The 16,175-nt window shown below is 54.8% G+C and overlaps 3 protein-coding genes across 14 annotated transcripts in view; 1 reads left to right on the top strand and 2 right to left on the bottom strand.

Annotated features, from left to right (window-relative positions):
• Positions 1–16,175, top strand: part of DAPK3 (death associated protein kinase 3) — an 82,248-nt gene that overhangs the window by 26,269 nt on the left and 39,804 nt on the right. The window lies entirely within an intron of this gene.
• Positions 489–9,262, bottom strand: NMRK2 (nicotinamide riboside kinase 2). 9 transcript variants are annotated; one of them, XM_007109288.4, is made up of 7 exons: positions 4,707–4,896; positions 2,858–2,948; positions 2,238–2,286; positions 1,997–2,153; positions 1,571–1,642; positions 1,094–1,200; positions 489–820 (listed from the first exon to the last, which is right to left on the bottom strand). In XM_007109288.4, the coding sequence occupies exons 1-7, from the start codon at positions 4,730–4,732 to the stop codon at positions 735–737; spliced, it is 588 nt and encodes a 195-aa protein (XP_007109350.1). In that variant the 5' UTR covers positions 4,733–4,896; the 3' UTR covers positions 489–734. The 9 variants fall into 9 exon arrangements, with proteins under 9 accessions (XP_007109350.1, XP_028356208.1, XP_028356202.1 ...); XM_028500417.2 differs by having other exon boundaries at positions 607–820; positions 4,537–5,323; XM_028500407.2 differs by lacking the exons at positions 1,094–1,200; positions 4,707–4,896 and adding an exon at positions 5,330–9,262.
• ATCAY (ATCAY kinesin light chain interacting caytaxin) overlaps positions 9,937–16,175 on the bottom strand; it is a 40,217-nt gene continuing 33,978 nt past the window's right edge. For all 4 annotated transcript variants that reach the window (XM_007109287.4, XM_007109285.4, XM_007109284.4 and 1 more), the window contains one exon: positions 9,937–14,715. In XM_007109287.4, the coding sequence (XP_007109349.1) occupies positions 14,706–14,715 (10 nt within the window). In that variant the 3' untranslated portion in view covers positions 9,937–14,705. The remainder of the gene's footprint in view (positions 14,716–16,175) is intronic.

A 16,175-nucleotide genomic window follows, 5' to 3' on the forward strand; every position in this document is an offset into this window, starting at 1 on the left:
GACCATCTCTGAGCCTCAGTCTTCCCATCTGTGAAATGGGTGAATACAATAAACTGCCTCACCAACATTCTAGGGAAGGCTCAGGGAGATGTGGTTCCTGGGACAGGGAGTGTGTCCTTACGAGCATCCTGGGTCATGAGAAGAAGTAAGTGTCAGCTCCAGTCACAGAGGAGGCGCTGGGGTGCAGTGACAGCGGGGCTAAGCTAAGAGCCAGGGGCACCCTCAGGCTTGGCTGACCTCCCAGCCCCTGCTCTGGGCCGTGCTGTGCTGTTTTTTGAAAGCTGGCAGGAAATTTCCCTTTTGAGGAAGCTAGGCCCAAAGACCCTCAAGCAGCCACCCAGGGTCACCTTGCCATGGATCCAACAGGTGGAGATTGTAACTGCCCAGAGCCCTTGGTGTCCCCCACCCCGATGCCACCAATGCACCAAGGAGACGAGGCAGGAGGGTCCCTCTCAGCACCTCGAACACAACAGGCTGGACCCCAACGATTAAAAAACAGGATCAGGTTTAATACATAAGCCGCCATCGAGGTTACAGAAGCATCTTGGGACAGAATGCCCGGGCCCTGAGATGCTGGGCTGTGAGTGGGGCCTCCACTCTCATATGTACAGACTTCCCCAAAGGGAAATGGTCACGCAGTGTCTGGCTGGGATGCCGCCAGCCTGGCCGTACTGTGGCCGGAATTGTGTCTGGGTCCCTGCATTGGGGGCTGGGCCGCTCCTCTCCAGCCACACCTAGGAGTGGTTCAGAAGCGAGTTCTGAATGTCTTCCAGGACTTGGTGGAAGAGCTCCTCGCGGGACTTCATGCCGTCCAGGTACACTGAAATCAGAAAGGCCCACAGTCAGGGGCCCTGGGGGCCCAACCGCGGCCCGGGTCTCTGGGGCTGCCGCCAGGAGGTGGGCGGCCAGCTCACAGAGGACTGGAGGACTGCTGGTCAGGAGGAAGCTGGCCTGCAGAGTCAGCCTGCGGGAACAGACCAGCCTCTGGGGCCCAAAGCGAGAGAGACTGGTGGTGAGACTCGAGGAGGGACTTTCAGGTTTCCCAAATGGTCCCAATGGGGAGGAGCTGGCCTCATCTTACTCAGGGACTTACCCACTTCCACGCCATTGGCCTCCATCTCCCGCTTATATTTCTGGTACATAGGCCACACGTGGCCGTCGAAGAGGCCAGGGGGGTCGGGGACCATGTAGCGTCGAGTACTGGGGAGGGAGATGGGCGAGAATGAACAACACTCATGTCGCCCGAGGGGGGTGCCATGAGCAGAGCCTGGGGTGCGGGAACTAGGTTGGGGCGGCACCCCTGAGAACGGGGACCCCACTGATTCAGGGGCCCCGTGCTGGGGCCTGGGTGCCCCAACTTCCAGCATTTTCCCCGGTGGGCCTGGGAGATGCCCAGGGTAGGGCATGGGTGGGCCACGCTCTCCAGGCCCGAGGCTATGGGCCTCTGGACCCCAGCACTGGCCACCCAGGTGCTTGCTGCCCGTCAGCCTTCAGGGTGGCCGTGTGTCCAGCAGGCATTACCCAGTTTCCTGGTCCCACATGGGAATGCAGACAGGGCCCCCAGGCTCACCTTCTCCTCCACTTGCACTCTTCATACGGGACGGTCAGGAAGTACCGTCGGCTATACAAGTCCACCAGGGGCCTGGCAGGGGTAGGGGATTCAGTCAGCGCCCGTAGGTCAAAGTACACAACCCCCCATGGCCTTGGCCTCCAGGGACATTCCTGGGTGATGAGGGCTGGTTGGCGGCGGGGGGGTGGTTTGTCTGGGCTGATTAGGTTAGGGATGAGTGAGGGGGCCAGCGTCGGCCAGCCTCCTACCATGCCCGCATTAGCCCCCCACCCTGAGCGTGGAATCCTCCTTCTCTCCCAATTTGGATGGGCCCAGAGAGGTACGATGTCCTGCCCAGGGTCACCCAGCAAGGTTGTCTGTCAAAATAGAGACTTGGTGACCTGGGAGGGCCCGGATTGTCCGGGGCCCAGACCTGGAGATGCTCACTTGTAGCTGTAGAGAAGGAAGCCTTCCAGGATGAGGATGTGGGTGTCTGAGGCGTCCAGCTGGACATTGACCCCGTGGGCACGGGCGAACTTCCGGGGGCTGCTCATCCAGGCCTGCACGGTGCTCAGCATGGCCTCCATGTCCAGGGACTCCAGCACTGGGGGCGGGAAAGCGAGTGTTGGTTTGGTGGGGGCCATGGGGCAGCGAGGGCAGGGAGCGCGGGGCTGCCGTCCGTCCTTACCGTCCCACTGTTTGAAGCCGTCCTCCCCAACTGCTATTTGGTCTTGGGGCTGAAACAGAGGAGCCCAAGCCGCGGGCTCAGTGCCCGCCTTCCCACCTTACCCAACCCTGGGGTGAGAGCGCCTGGAGAGCCCCCAGTGAGGGTCTGGGTGCCCCTGCCTGCCTCGGCCCCCTGCAGCTGATAGTCATAGGCTCCGAGGTCCCAGGCGGGGCGGGGGGGCTCCAGGCTGGCATTCAGAACCCCTCCCCAACCTTGTGACTGTTGGGACCAGGAGCGGGGGGATTTTGCATCTATGATCTAGTTACCCCCTCACCCTCCACAGAGCATCAAGGGCGGGCTCAGAGCCCATTCATTTTGCAGATGGGAAAGTGGAGTTGCAGAGGATAAAGGGTACCGCCCAGGTGGCACGCACCCTTTGGGAACCGCAGTTTCCCCATCTGTCCCGTGGGGAACGGGTGTGCCGTGAGAACGTGCCAGGCACGCAGTAGGTGCTCAGTAACCGAGATCGCGGGTCCCTCGATCTCCCGACTCGGGTTAGCGCAGGGTGCCCCGGGAGGGGTCTGCTCCCCTGAGTCTCCTTCTCAGGGCTGCTGCCCCCCGCCCCCGGCCAGGGCAGCCACCTTGAAGAAGTCATCCTGGTGGATCACACAGCAGTTGGGCAGTGACTTAAGGAGGCTGTTGGTCAGTGTGGTCTTGCCGCCGTTGGTCATGCTGTGGAGAGAGCATACATGTGAGGTTGCCTGGGTCCCCGCTCTGGACCTGTCCGGGTCTGAGGGGCCCCCAGGAACAGACTCAAATCTAAAACACAGGCCTGTAGGGACTTCCTGGTGGTCCAGTGGTTAGGACACTGCGCTTCCTCTGCAGGGGGCGCAATTCGATCCCCGGTTGGGAACTAAGATCCTGCAAGCCAAGCTGCGTGGCCAAAAACAAAACAAAGCAAAACAAACACAGGCCTGTTAAAACAGTAGAGCTAAGAGGGTATTTCTATTCATGTTAGGTCAGAGGAGGCTTTCTAATCAGCCGATCTGGGGTGCCTGACCCACTACTGCCCACTGCCCGCTAGGGCCAGGCACAGGCCCGTGCTCACCTGCCTGATGAAAAAGAGAAAGGGGGCAGAGGGTATGAAAACAAACAAACAAAAGAGCGAACACAGTCTTGGCTGGGGTCATGGAAGCACTGCTTTCTGTGTTCAAACTCGGCCAGTGTTACTACAAACCCAGGAAGTGGTGCCCGGAGCTCGAGGAAACTGAGGCCCACGTGTGACTTAGCCTCAGCAGGGCTTTAAAAAAAGCCAAATTGTTAAAGCAAGTGCAAACTGGGGGAGAAAAAAATATTTGTGATAGGAAAACCGGCAGTTCACTGCAAAACCGGGAAGAGATAATCACCTTATGACAAAGGGAAAGGATTATTAAAAAAAGGAATGGGCAAAGCCCGGTGACCACCTCATCCTGGTGTGCCCGGGACGTCTTTGGTTTTAGCGCTCAAAGTCCCAAATCCTGGGGACCCTTCAGTCCCAGGAAAAGCAGGACAGACGGTCACCCCAAGGACTCTGGACTGGGGCCGCTGAAGGACAGAGAAGGCTGACTGTCAGGCCTTTCTGGAAACGAGTGTCCCCTTGACCTGGTTGTCCCTCTCCTAGGAATCGGTGGAAAGCCGGGTGTGGAAGGGGGGGACCTGCAGCCATTTAAAAGGGCCACTGGGAAAGGTGACCCCCATACATTAAGGGAAGCAGGTTAGAACATACCTGATGTTAATTTGACTTGTTGCTGAAAGACACACCGTGCCCTCAGGGCCGGCTACAGAACGTGCAGAAATGGAGGGCCCTGGTCTCTATTAGGAATTTCAAGAGGGTGATGGAGCATCAAACCAAGGGGGGAGGACCCAGGGTGACCTCCCAGGTGGGAGGGCCAAGCCAGCCCTGCTTATGCTAAATGCTTCCCGGGCATCATCTTAAAAAGGCCTGGTTACTGGTAATAAATCTCCGGGAAGGCAAGGCCCCTGCCTGGGGTCAGCAGAAGTGGCTGCAAAGGCAGGTGCCACACAGTCAGGGGAGTGCCATTCTGGGGACCCCGCAGCACCTGCCCACGTGCCTCCCTGGGGTCGGAGTTTCCCCCCTTCCCCCCCCCCTCCCCCGCGCCTTAAGGAAGGTCGGCCTGGGCTTTATAAAGTCTTCTATTCCCCCCGGAATCTAGTCAGGGGTGCGGCATGGGGAAGAGACTTCCATTTGGAAATTTTACATTGGGACCCGCGCCCGGCCCTGTGCCGATCAGAGGGCAGAGACCCCTCCCCGCACTCCGACCTTGGGCATCGGGTCCGTGCGACACCAGTCGCCAGGCAGTCCTCCATTCATTCCCAGGCCTCCTGCCCAGGCCACCTCGGACCGCACAGCAGAGCACCCGGCCGGCCTCTCCCGCGAGCTCCGCGCCTTTGCCCCCGCGGGGTGGTCCGCCCGGGGCCCTGGATGCTCACCCTCCGATGCCCACAATGTACTTCATCTCCGCGCGGAGGGGCGGCGGGGACCGCGGTTGGCAGGCCAACTCCCGACTCCCTGGTACCCGGCTGGGCCCGACCCCGCAGTGCGTCCCGGCTTCATTGAGAAAACCCTGCGCCTTTATAGGCTGGGGCAGCCCGGAGGCCGCCCCCAGGGAGGCGGCCCACGGCCTATGGGGAGCGCGGCCGGCGCGGTGAAGTGGGGTGGGGGGGGAGCGCTGGGGGCGCCGCACCTGTTCCCACTGGATGGAAATAGCTCCACGCTGTCTTTTGCCTAAATTAGTCACGGGTCGGCCGGGCAGGGGGGTGCAGGTGGAAGTCACCCCGCTGCCTCTTTCCCTCCCCCCCTCCTCCTCCCCGCCCGCCCCCTCCTAGCCAGACTGCCCACGGGGCAGCTAACCAGCCACACCTCTTCCCTCCCTAAAAATATCCAGCTCAGTGTGTCCCCTCGCCTGACCCTGACATTAAGGCCGGTTCTGGGGGCTGAAAAAAGGAACTCACCCCCCTCCCCCGTCTCCAGCGACAGCAGCGGGCGAGCCCCAGAGGTCCCACACGGCAGGGGACTTCCTTTTCCAAGGGGGTTGATGCCAGGATGAACTTACGCTTCGTTCTGGTGACCCTGGCCGCCAGGAAATCTCAGCGTGACACCAGGGGCTGTTCAGCGGGCGCCCACATGAGGGCTGGCGTCACTGCGTTTGGCTTCAGGCCTCTCAAGAGCTAGGGGGTGGGGTAGGCAGGGCCCTGCTGATCCCGGCCCCCTTACTGACCAGATGGGACCACATGCCCCACCCCGCCTCCCCACCAGAGGAGACCTTTTGGTTTCAGGACCCCTTTTCCACTCTTGAAAAGGACTGAGGCCGCAGCGAGCTTTTGTTTAAATGGATTATCGTCATGGATAATATTTACCACGTTATACATTAAAACTGAGAAAAATTAAAGGTTTGTTAACTTTAAAAAAATGACAACCAGTGTCTTCCCTTGTGGTCCAGTGGGTAAGACTCCACAATCCCAGTGCTGGGGACCTGGGTTCGATCCCTGGTGGGGGAACTAGATCCCGCATGCCGCAACTAAGAGTCCACATGCTGCAACTAAAAAAAAAAAAAAAAAAAAAAAAAAGACAACTGATCACTACATGGTCACATAAACATAATACATATATTTTTAATTAATTTATTTAATTTATTTATGTTCGGCTGTGTTGGGTCTTCGTTGCTGTACTCGGGCTTTCTCTAGTTGTGTGGAGCGGGAGCTACTCTTCGTTGCGGTGCACGTGCTTCTTATTGCGGTGGCTTCTCTTGTTGCAGAGCATGGGCTGTAGGCGTGCAGACTTCAGTAGTTGTGGCATGAGGGCTCAGTAGTTGTGGCACACGGGCTCGGTTGCTCCACGACATGTGGGATCTTCCTGGACCAGGGACCGAACCTGTGTCCCCTGCATTGGCAGGCGGATTCTTAACCACTGCGCCACCAGGGAAGTCCCAAATATAATATTTTAAATGAAAAATAATAACATTTTTTAAAAATAAAAATTAAGGGAGTGGGCTTGATCAAATTAAAAATGTCTTTTGCATTGAATGACATTATTAAGAAAGTGAAAAGACAAAGCAGGCTGTGGGAGAAAATTTTCACAAGTCATATATTGATATGTGGTAAGGGGTTACTAGCCAGAATATATAAAGAACTCTTACAAGTCAACAAGAAAAAGACAAACGACCCAATTTAAAAATTGGCAAAGAATCGGAATCGACATTTCTTCAAAGAAGATATACTCATGGGCAACAAACACATGAAAAGATGCTCAGCATCACTGAGTGTCAGGGAAATGCAAATCAAAACTACAGTGAGACAACACTCATGCCTACTAGGATGGCCATAGTCAAAGAGATGGACGATAAACAGTGTTGGTGAGAATGGGGAGGAACGGCAACCCTGTGTGTTGCTGGTGGGGATGGAAAATGGGACAGTCGCTGTGGAAAACAGTTGGTGGTTTTATGACCCAATTTCACTTCGAAGTGTCTACCCAAGAGAAATGAAAACATATGTCCCCACAGAAGCTTGTACATGAATGTTTATAGCAGCATAATTCACAGGAGCCAAAAAGTGGAAACAACTCAAGTGTCCATCCACAGATGATGGATACACAAACTGTGTTCCATCCACACATGGAATATTATTCGGCCATGAAAAGGGGTGAAGCACTGACACTCGCTACAACATGGGTGGACCTTGAGAACACAATGCTCAAAGAGAGAAGCCAGACACAGAAGGACACACAGTGTGTGGTTCCGTTGACGGGAAACGTTCAGAACAGGCAGATCCACAGACACAGAGAGTGGGTTCCTGGTTGTCAGGGGCTGGGAGAGGGAAAATAGGGAGTGATTACTTATATGGTGTTCTTCTGGGGCAATGAGAATGTTCTGGAATTAGAGGTGATGGTTGCACAGCATTGTGAACGCACTAAATGTCACTGGATCGTATACTTTACAATAATGGCTAGTTGTATATTGTGTGAATTTCACCTCAATTAACAACAACAAAAAAAACTGAGAACCTTTCTAGCTACAATCACAGGGAAGGGACATGTAGCTACAGCAGAAGGTTCAGAAAGATACCCCGCTGCTGCCTGTGAGGATGGAGGATGGGGCTGTGAGCCAAGGATGAGGCACCTCTAGAAGCTGGAAAAGGCGGGAACTGATGCTCCCGTGTAGCCTCTGGAAGGAACCAGCCCTGCCCACATCTTGATCTTAGCCCCGTGAGACCCATGTCAGACTCCTCAGCTCCAGAACTGTCAGAGAATAAATTCATCTTGTTGAAATTAAAAAAAATTTTTTAGGTAAAAGAGTGATATTCTACATTTTTGCAAGTCTCTTTAATATCTGGTTTAGAAGGATTCTCACATCTGCTTGTCGTTCACCCCATTTCCGTAGTTGTCTCGGTTGATATTTAGGAAGAAAACCCAGCTTCTCACAGAGAGAGGAGGATTTTTAGCCTTTTTAGGTCATCATGGGTAGTCAGTCTTCTTTGTCCTACACCCGAACTGGACAGGTAGAGATTTATGAAGGCGGCCTGTTCTCTTTCGTTCTCTGCTCCATTAAAGGCCATTGGTCTATCTTTGCACTTTGTTTTATTTTTCATTTTATTTTAATTTTTAATTTTTATTTTGCCCACACTGTGCAGCATGTGGGATCTTAGTTCCCTGACCAGGGGTCCAACCTGTGCTCCCCTGCCTTGCGAGCACAGAGTCTTAACCACTGGTCCTCCAGGGAAGTTCCTGTCTTTGCACTTCGAATGGATCTTTTGCTCATGTGTGATTTTGACCTTGAAGACCCCCTGAAAGGGTCTCAGCAACCACCACCCTCACCCACACTGGACACACTTTAAGAAACCCTGGTTAAGAATCCTGCATTTGAATCTCGGTTCTGCCACTTGCCACCTGGGGGAGCTCGGGCCCCACCCTTGCCTCTCTGTGCCTCACCTGTTCTCATCTTTATAAAGGGAGGCTGCTGGCCCCAACCAAGGGAGGGAGGCTCTCTTTGGCCTTGGGCTTCCACCTCCAGGAGGCTTTATGAAGGGAGGATGCCCTGCCCTACCCATCACTTACCTGTCCCTCAGCACCCAGAGCTGCTGCCACAGGGCCTTTGTACATGCTGTTCTCTCTTCCAGGAACCCCTCTCCTCTTACCCAATCCCCCTCCCCTGGGCTAACTTTGACTAAGCCATCCTGTGTCAGCTTGGACATCCGTCCCCTCCTCCAGGAAGCCTTTCTGGATCCCCATTCCCTCCCTCCACACTGTGAGTTCCCTCCGGGGCAGGCAGGGCCAGATGTGTGTCTTGTTCTCTGACGTGTCCCGGGTGCCTAACAAGGGTGGGTCCACAAAAGGCAGAGGCTCCCTAAATGGTAGCAGAGGGAATGAATGAAACAGGGAGGGGCAGGAGATCTTTGAATCCAGCCGCCGGGTGAAACACGAGGGGATCTCAGCAAGAATCTGCGAAGTCAGTGTAGCCAGAATCGCCCCCCTCACCCTTCACGTCTCCTCCTAGTGATTCTCTGTCCACCGACCCCACCGGCTCCTTGGCTGTGAACCTGCTTGCCTGTACTGTGTCAGGAGTGGAGCCATTACAATGGCTCCTGAGTACAATCCGGTTTTACAGCTTGAACTGTCTGGCACTGGTTTTTCTTTAAACCAGCTACCTCTGTATCATGGCCAGAGGGAGGAGCTTTGTAAAAACCCAGACCAGGGGCTGTCTTTCCTCTCTTTCAACTCTCCTTTGCCACACTGCCTCCCCATCCTTATTTGCATTTGAAAGAAGCACAGGGACTTCCCTGGCGGTCCAATGGTTAAGACTCCACGCTTCCAATGCGGGGGGGGTCCCGGGTTCGATCCCTGGTCAGGGAACTAGATCCTGCATGCCGCAACTAAAAATAAATAAAAGAAAAGAAGCCCACTGTCCTCACGCCCAGGCCCTGCCCTGTCTGGACCCCTATGACCTCCCTCACCCCCCGATTCCACCGGCAGAACCCACTGTGGCCAAGACAGCTGCTGAGGGCCAACCAGTGGTGGAGACAGAAAGTGATGGATCTTGTTGATGACTGGTTAATGGACTCACCTAGTGGCCTCAGGCAGGACTCGCCTGGTACAGAGGTCAGAAGAGGTCACTGGGAGCAGTGACCCTCACTTCAAAGGTGGCCACCAGGGGCAGAGCGAGCAAATGGCCAAGACGGGGGTCTTGTCCACTGGCTCCCACCCCCTTCTCCCCCGTCCAGCCCCTTCTGGGTCTCAGTTGCCTCTCTTGGAAGCTCAGCGTGGCCGGACCTGTGCCGCTGAGCTCCATCAGCTGCCCCGTAGGCAGGGGGAAAGCCAGCTCTGGGTGTGACCTCTGGCTCAGTTTCAGTGGCAAGAATTTCCTGGGAGCTTCCTTGTGGGGCATGTGGCCCAAGCCGTGGGTGACGGTGACATGCCCAGATAGAGGCCCTGGCAGGGCACTGCTGGGAGGCCTCCTGGTCGGCTCACCCTGGCACATGGGCTCCCAGTGCAGACCTGCCAATCCTCAAACAACCCACTGGTCCAAGGTTATTAAAAGTGACCATCCTGTCCCATAGTGTGAAACGTCCAGAACAGGCAAATGCACAGAGACAGAGAGTGGATTCCTGGTTGTCAGGGGCTAGGGGAGGGGTGTGGGGGGGTGACTGCTAATGGGGACGGGGTCTCCTTTTCTGGGGGATGGAAAAGCTCTGGACCGGAGGTAATGGCTGCACAACGTTGTGAATGTGCTGAATGCCACTAATAGTAAAAATCTCCCCCCAGCACCCACCCTGCACTCCAGCCGCCCTTCATTTTCCTGCTCCTGGTTCACCCAGCTCTGTCTGGCTCCAGGACTTTGCCCTTGCTGAGCCCTCCGCCGGGGACACCTCTCCTCCCGCCCGTTGGCCTAGCTAATTGCTACTTCTCTCTCTGGTCTCCAGTCACCAAGGACCCTCCCTCCAGGGACCCTTCCTGGACTTTCCTCCTGGTCCCCAGTGAGGCCCTGGTTCCGTGTCAAACTCCCCCACTGGGCTGGGAGCAACATAAGAGGTGCTTGGGCCACACGGGATCCCCAGTGCTCAGCAAATGGATGAACGAATGGATGAATGAGGTTTGCAAGAACCCCCTTAGGATAATCAGAGACTTGGTGGGGTGGGAAAGAGGGGCAGGTCCATCCCCTCCAAAGAGGGCACCCCCTGATCCCAGCACCAGCTCTGCTATCTTCAACACCTCTTCCTCACCGCCTTCATGCCAGCTCGCCCCCCTCTACTTGAGGCCCCCTCCCAGCCCCCGTGAAGCGACCTTCTCCGTGAAGGGCACCTCACTGGACATCAGAGGGGCAGGATGGCAGAGGCAGGTGGGCTGGCACCTGCCAGCTCCCGCCAGCAACCTGATGGTGACTTTGTATGGACCTCACACCTGTCCTGGCATCCCTGCCACCAGCAGGTCCCAAAATCCTGGGCAGGGACAACGGGAGGACTCCTCTTGTACCTGACATGGGAGGGTCCACTCTGACCCTTTGAGGGGCACAGCCCCCAATGTCCTGCAGCTGGCAGAGGGTCTCCAGCCAAGCGATGGGGTGGCCGGGGGTGGCACAGAATCAGACCTCAGACCAATCACTCAGGGTCCGGGTGACCCCAGGTGAGCCACATACCCTCTCTCTGCCTCAGACCCCCCTCTCAGTAACATGCGGCCTGTGCTAGGTTGGACTCAGACTATTATTATTACTGCTACTGATATTATTATTATTGTGATATTATGATTTATAATAGGAAACATAGTTGGACTTAGTTCCCAGTTCCCGGCACACAGCCCCTGAAACCTTTGTAATTTCCTACGTCAGAAGAGGGAACATCTTTTGTTATAATATATACATTTTTTTTTTTTGGAAATTTTTTTTCTTTGTCACACTGCATAGCATGTGGAACTTCCCCGACCAGGGATCTAACCCGTGCCCCCTGCCATGGAAGCGTGGAGTTCTAACCACTGGCCCACCAGGGAAGTCCCTTTTATGATAATATTTGGTCTTATGTCCTCTGTGTCTGAAATGGCTCCAGATAATAAAGATGAAGGAAGCATCCTTTGCTTTCATAACAAGCCCTTTCAACCACACCTGAGTTTATGCTACGAGGTGACTTCTGGAAACGCCCTGTAACCACAGGATCGGGGCTGGTGGCCAGGGGACCCCACTGACCCTGGGATTAGAGGGATGGAGCTTTCATCAATGGCCAGTGGTGTAATCCATCATGCCTCCATGAAAATCCCTAAACAATTTTTGTAGAGCTTCCGGTGGGTGGACACAGGGAGGTGCTGGGAGGGGGGGTGCCCAGAGGAGGCGTGGAAGCTCCGCCCCCTTCCCCACACCTCGCCTTGTGCATCTCTTCCATTTGACTATTGCTGAATTGTACCCTATTCTAGGACCTGAGATTGACTGGTGTCTGAAGTCGGGGCCGTCTTGTGGGGCTGAACCCTTAGCCTGTAAGGTCTGCCCGAACCGGTAGTGTCAGGATTGAGATAAATTGTAGGATACCCAGCTGGTGTCTGCCGGGGATTGGAGAATTGCTTAATACTAGTAATTAATATTATTATTAACTGTTGACTAAGTTTGATTCCAGAGAAGACTGGGGACAGGAAAGGAACCTGAATCACAGACAGGCAGAGCCAAAAGGGGCCTCGGGAAGAAGCCAGCCGGGGGTCCCGTTCTGCAGATGGGAGATAGAAGCAAGAGGAGATAGGCCATGGCCCAAAGTCACCCAAGGTTGCCCCAGGTCGCTTGGCATTGAGCTGTGCCCCCCTCCCATCCCATGAAAGCTCCTCCCTCTGCACCGCAGCCAAAACCAGTACCACATCCCTTGGACGTGGACAAAAGTCACAAACCTCCCTTCTCAGTGATAGTTTATTTCACATAAAAATCCCCCAAAGCTCATGGAAATGATGCCTTCATATCACGACAGTAATCAGAATGAATTGTTTTTGTTTTTAAAAACCACAAAACTCACCGTCGGAAGGATGGGTGTGTGAACTACGGCTTGGGGAGGGACTTATGATGCATCCCATGTGTCACAAGAAGAAAACTCAATGTTCCTTTACAAGGAGGGCTCGACATCCGTTGCATTTCAGCCAAAAAACTGCCCCGCAGATACCAATCTTTCGCAAAGCCGATTTCAGAGGGTGTGGGTGGCAGCCCTAGGTGCTACCGAGGACACAGTGGCCCCGTATGGACGGAGCTGTGCCTCAGAACTTCACACACCTGTGGACAGGTGGCCAACCTGGAGACAGCCACCCCGGGGGTCTCTCTCTATTCTGGAGGGGCTGTGAGGTTGGGTTGGGGTCCTTGGTTCCGCTTGCCCGTTGTCTATGGCTGCTGGTGGTCCGGAGGGGTGGTCGGTGGGCCACGGTGAACCAGGGGGTCTGTGCTGGAATTTCTTGTTATGCTGCAGGCTCCTTGAGGGCGGGATGGGTCTGCCTCTTTCGTCCTTGTGTCGCCTCTGCAGCCGCTCAGTAATTGTCGGGTTAGGTGGAATGCATCTGTTCCTATCCCGGGCTCCTTTTTCTCTTCCAGTGGAGCACTGGCTTTCCAGGAGTTATTGCATTTACTGTGGACTTGCGGGCCTCGCGGGTCACGTGTCCCTCTCAGCTGAGCAGAGCCAGCCACCTGAACCTGGAGTTCGGGGTGACCTGGCAGATGCCCAGGCACCTTTTAGAAAAGGAGGCACTCTGGGCAGGGGTGGGGGACAAGCGGGCCCAGGATGGAGCGGCCTTTCGGAGGGCAGCCTGCAGAGGCCCATCCACCAGCCTCTCCTGCCTCAGGCTCCAGGTAACTCATCTGCGCCTGGAACACGGTCCCTGTCCTTTATTTGACATTTGGGAAACAGAGGAGAAACACAAATTAAAAAACCCCACCAGACGCCCAATTGCCCTGGCCTCACAGGAGCAATTCTGGGTTCCAGAAGATGCAGGCCCAAGGCTGCTTAGAAACCCCGAATTTTCCAAGGCAGGAGCCACTGGCATTTGGGGTGGGACAATTCCTTGACATGCAGGAAGCACTGCTGTCCCTTTCGCTCAGCACTGATCGCCACTGGCTCCCTCCTGCCGTTGGGATAACCCCAAACGCACCCCCTTGATGTCCCAGGTGAAGCATTCATCATCTCCTTTGAGGCTAAGAATCTCCTACTGGGAAATTATTGGGGGAGGGAGGGTCAACCAAACCTGGATGACACCGCTAAGAAGTCAGCTACAGAGCCAGCAAGAGGGGCCGGACGATGCACCTGCTCGACTTTTGCTCAGATTCCTAGAAACAGAGACTCTCAGGGTTGGAGGGGACCGCAGAGGGCCACTTTGTGCAAGTACCGTCCAGCCTTTTCTTGAATGCCTCTAGAGCTGGGGAACTCACTCCCTTTAGCACCCACCTGACTGGCGTTTCAACTGCATTAGAAAAATGTTTTTTTTTTTGGTCCTAAGGATATCTGCTTCCTTTGAATGCAGGTGGTCGTAGCATCCAGGCCGCTGGTTTTTATTCTCCCCAGTGACCTTTGTAACACTCGAACGTTCAGTACCCTGTATCTTCCTTTTTCTCGATCTGCGTTTCTGGGATGAGCTTATTTCGGCACTGGTTTCTCGGCCTCTGTTCCTGGTGGGAGCCCAAGGGACGCATCTCAACCCCGTGTTGTCGGGGGGATTAGAAAAGTGGGGAGGCTCATTCCCTCGGTAGGAGGTATTGATCGGGATTGCCCTGTGGCGTGGCCTCTGCGTTCAAGGGGCTTGAGAATGTTCTAGATTGAGGGGGATGTGATTTCATAACTGTAGAACAAGGATGATTATCAGCGGCCCTCACTGGTGCTGTGGGCTCCGAAGCTCCCTAAGAAGGTGGAAGTTATAAGAGGCAAGGGAAGGGCTGTTCAAAGGAAAAGCTGTGAGTTCAAAGGCTGGGCAGTGCCCGAGGGGCACGGCGCTGCTGGGGGTGGGGGCTGAGTTTCCAGGCCAGATGCCCAGGGCTGCGAGGGCCGTTCTGGCAGGAAAGGCACAAGAAGGAATCCAGACCCGGCCAGGGAGTCGATGGGCATCTGTGGCTCCAACCTGAACCAGGTGACAAGCAAGAGAAGGGTCCTGACCAGGATTCTGTGCAGTGGTGTAGTGGTGGTGGGGGTGTCTGAGGCCACCAAGGACGCACAGGCCATGCTCAACCCTTCTTGCTCTTCTTGGCCATGAGCTCATGAGTGTGGGAGGGTGGAGAACTGGGTCCTTTTCCAGAACGCACTAATACTGCATCATTAAAAAAAAAAGTTTTCAAGCAGCTGGAAAGGATGTTGGGTTTCAGACATGGATGGAGGAGACGGACACCCCCCGGAGACTGTGACTCAGGATGAGGTGGGGACAAGATCCAGGGTCAGAGGGCGTCCGACAGAGGTTTCCTGGCATCTGGGATCTTCTTTTGTGTCCTCCTCTGTGCTCACGTCACCTCAGGACATGCTGGAGAGGCAGAAACACGGTCAAGTTATTATTACTGTATTTAAAGGAAGTGGAAAATGTTCCACGCGTGGGAAATCCAAAAGAATGATCTAATCGGCTTCAGTGTGCCCTCAGCAGCAAGAGTGGCACCTGCCTTTCAAGGTCTGCCACCTGTCACCCACCTTCTAGGTGTGGTTCTGAAGGGGACTTCTCTCTTGGTGCCCCAGCCAAAGAACAAGGCCCCAGGGCCGGTGCCCTCGATCAGACTGGAGGGAGGCTTCATCTCACCCATCTACTCGCCAACCCACCTGTCCATCCATCCACCCACCCTCCCATCCATCCATCCATCCACCCATCCATCCATCCATCCGTCCATCCACCTATCCATCCATCCGTTATTCATTCACTTATCCATCACCCACCCACCTATCTATCTATCCATTTATCCACCCATCCACCCATATACCTGTCCATCTACCTATCCATCCATCCATCTATCTACCCTCCCACCTACCCACCTGTCCCTCTGTCTGTCCATCTGTCCATCCCTCCATTGCTCCCAACCATTCCTTCTTTTATGTATTTAATCATTTTAAACATGCTTGTTTTTATCATCTCTACCTGAGAATTCCCAGGAGGAGGTCTAATGCTGCTATTTGTTGTACCCACCGACTTTTTCTCATGGGGAATGATTTCCGTGCGTGTTTTGTGTCTGTGGATGGGAGCTCAGCTCCAGAAGGACTGAGATGGTCTTGTCAGAAATGCGTTGAGAACTTGCTGCTGTTCAGTGTCCCCAGGGCAGTACCTGGTCTAAGACGACTTTTGATGTTTATTTCTCAGCTTGGGGCTTCTTGGGTCACATCGCTAGTATTAAGGCATGTGGCCGGGCCATGTAACATATTTGTAGCAGAGTGTGTGGTCAAGGATTAACCCTGCAGTTTCCAAAGAAAGGTCTGGCCCTTGCCTGGCTTCTGGGAGGTCACGTCTAAGCCCTCGGCACGTCCTTCCTTCTGAGAGTATCTTTGCCTGGGACCTGGTGTCACCCTGGATAGTCTATGCTGACAGTGTGATTTAAGGCAGGAGCCATGGACCATGTGGTATCAGTTCAACCTCTGGAGGGGCTAGAGACGAAGGTCAGCCACGTGGGTGGTCCACCATGCATATGACTGACCCCCAGTAAATACCCTGGACGCCAGGGCTCAAATGAGCACACCTGGTTGGTGACACTTGGTATGCATCACCAGACCTGGCTGCTGGGAGAATTAAGGCCTGTCCCAAAACAACTCCCCTGGGAAACAACAGCTGGGAGCGTGCACCTGTCTCCCCTCACCCCACCCCACGCTCTTTTTCCTATTGCTGACTTTGAGCTGTACCCACACTTCCACTTTAATAAACCATAACTGTGAGCAGGTCAGCTTTGCTGAGTCCTGTGAGTCCTTCTAGCAAACCACCGCCCCCAAGGGTGGTCTCCAGGACCCGTG

This window comes from Physeter macrocephalus, chromosome 2 (genome assembly GCF_002837175.3).
Source record: "Physeter macrocephalus isolate SW-GA chromosome 2, ASM283717v5, whole genome shotgun sequence".
In the NCBI taxonomy this organism is placed as follows: Eukaryota; Metazoa; Chordata; class Mammalia; order Artiodactyla; family Physeteridae; genus Physeter; species Physeter macrocephalus.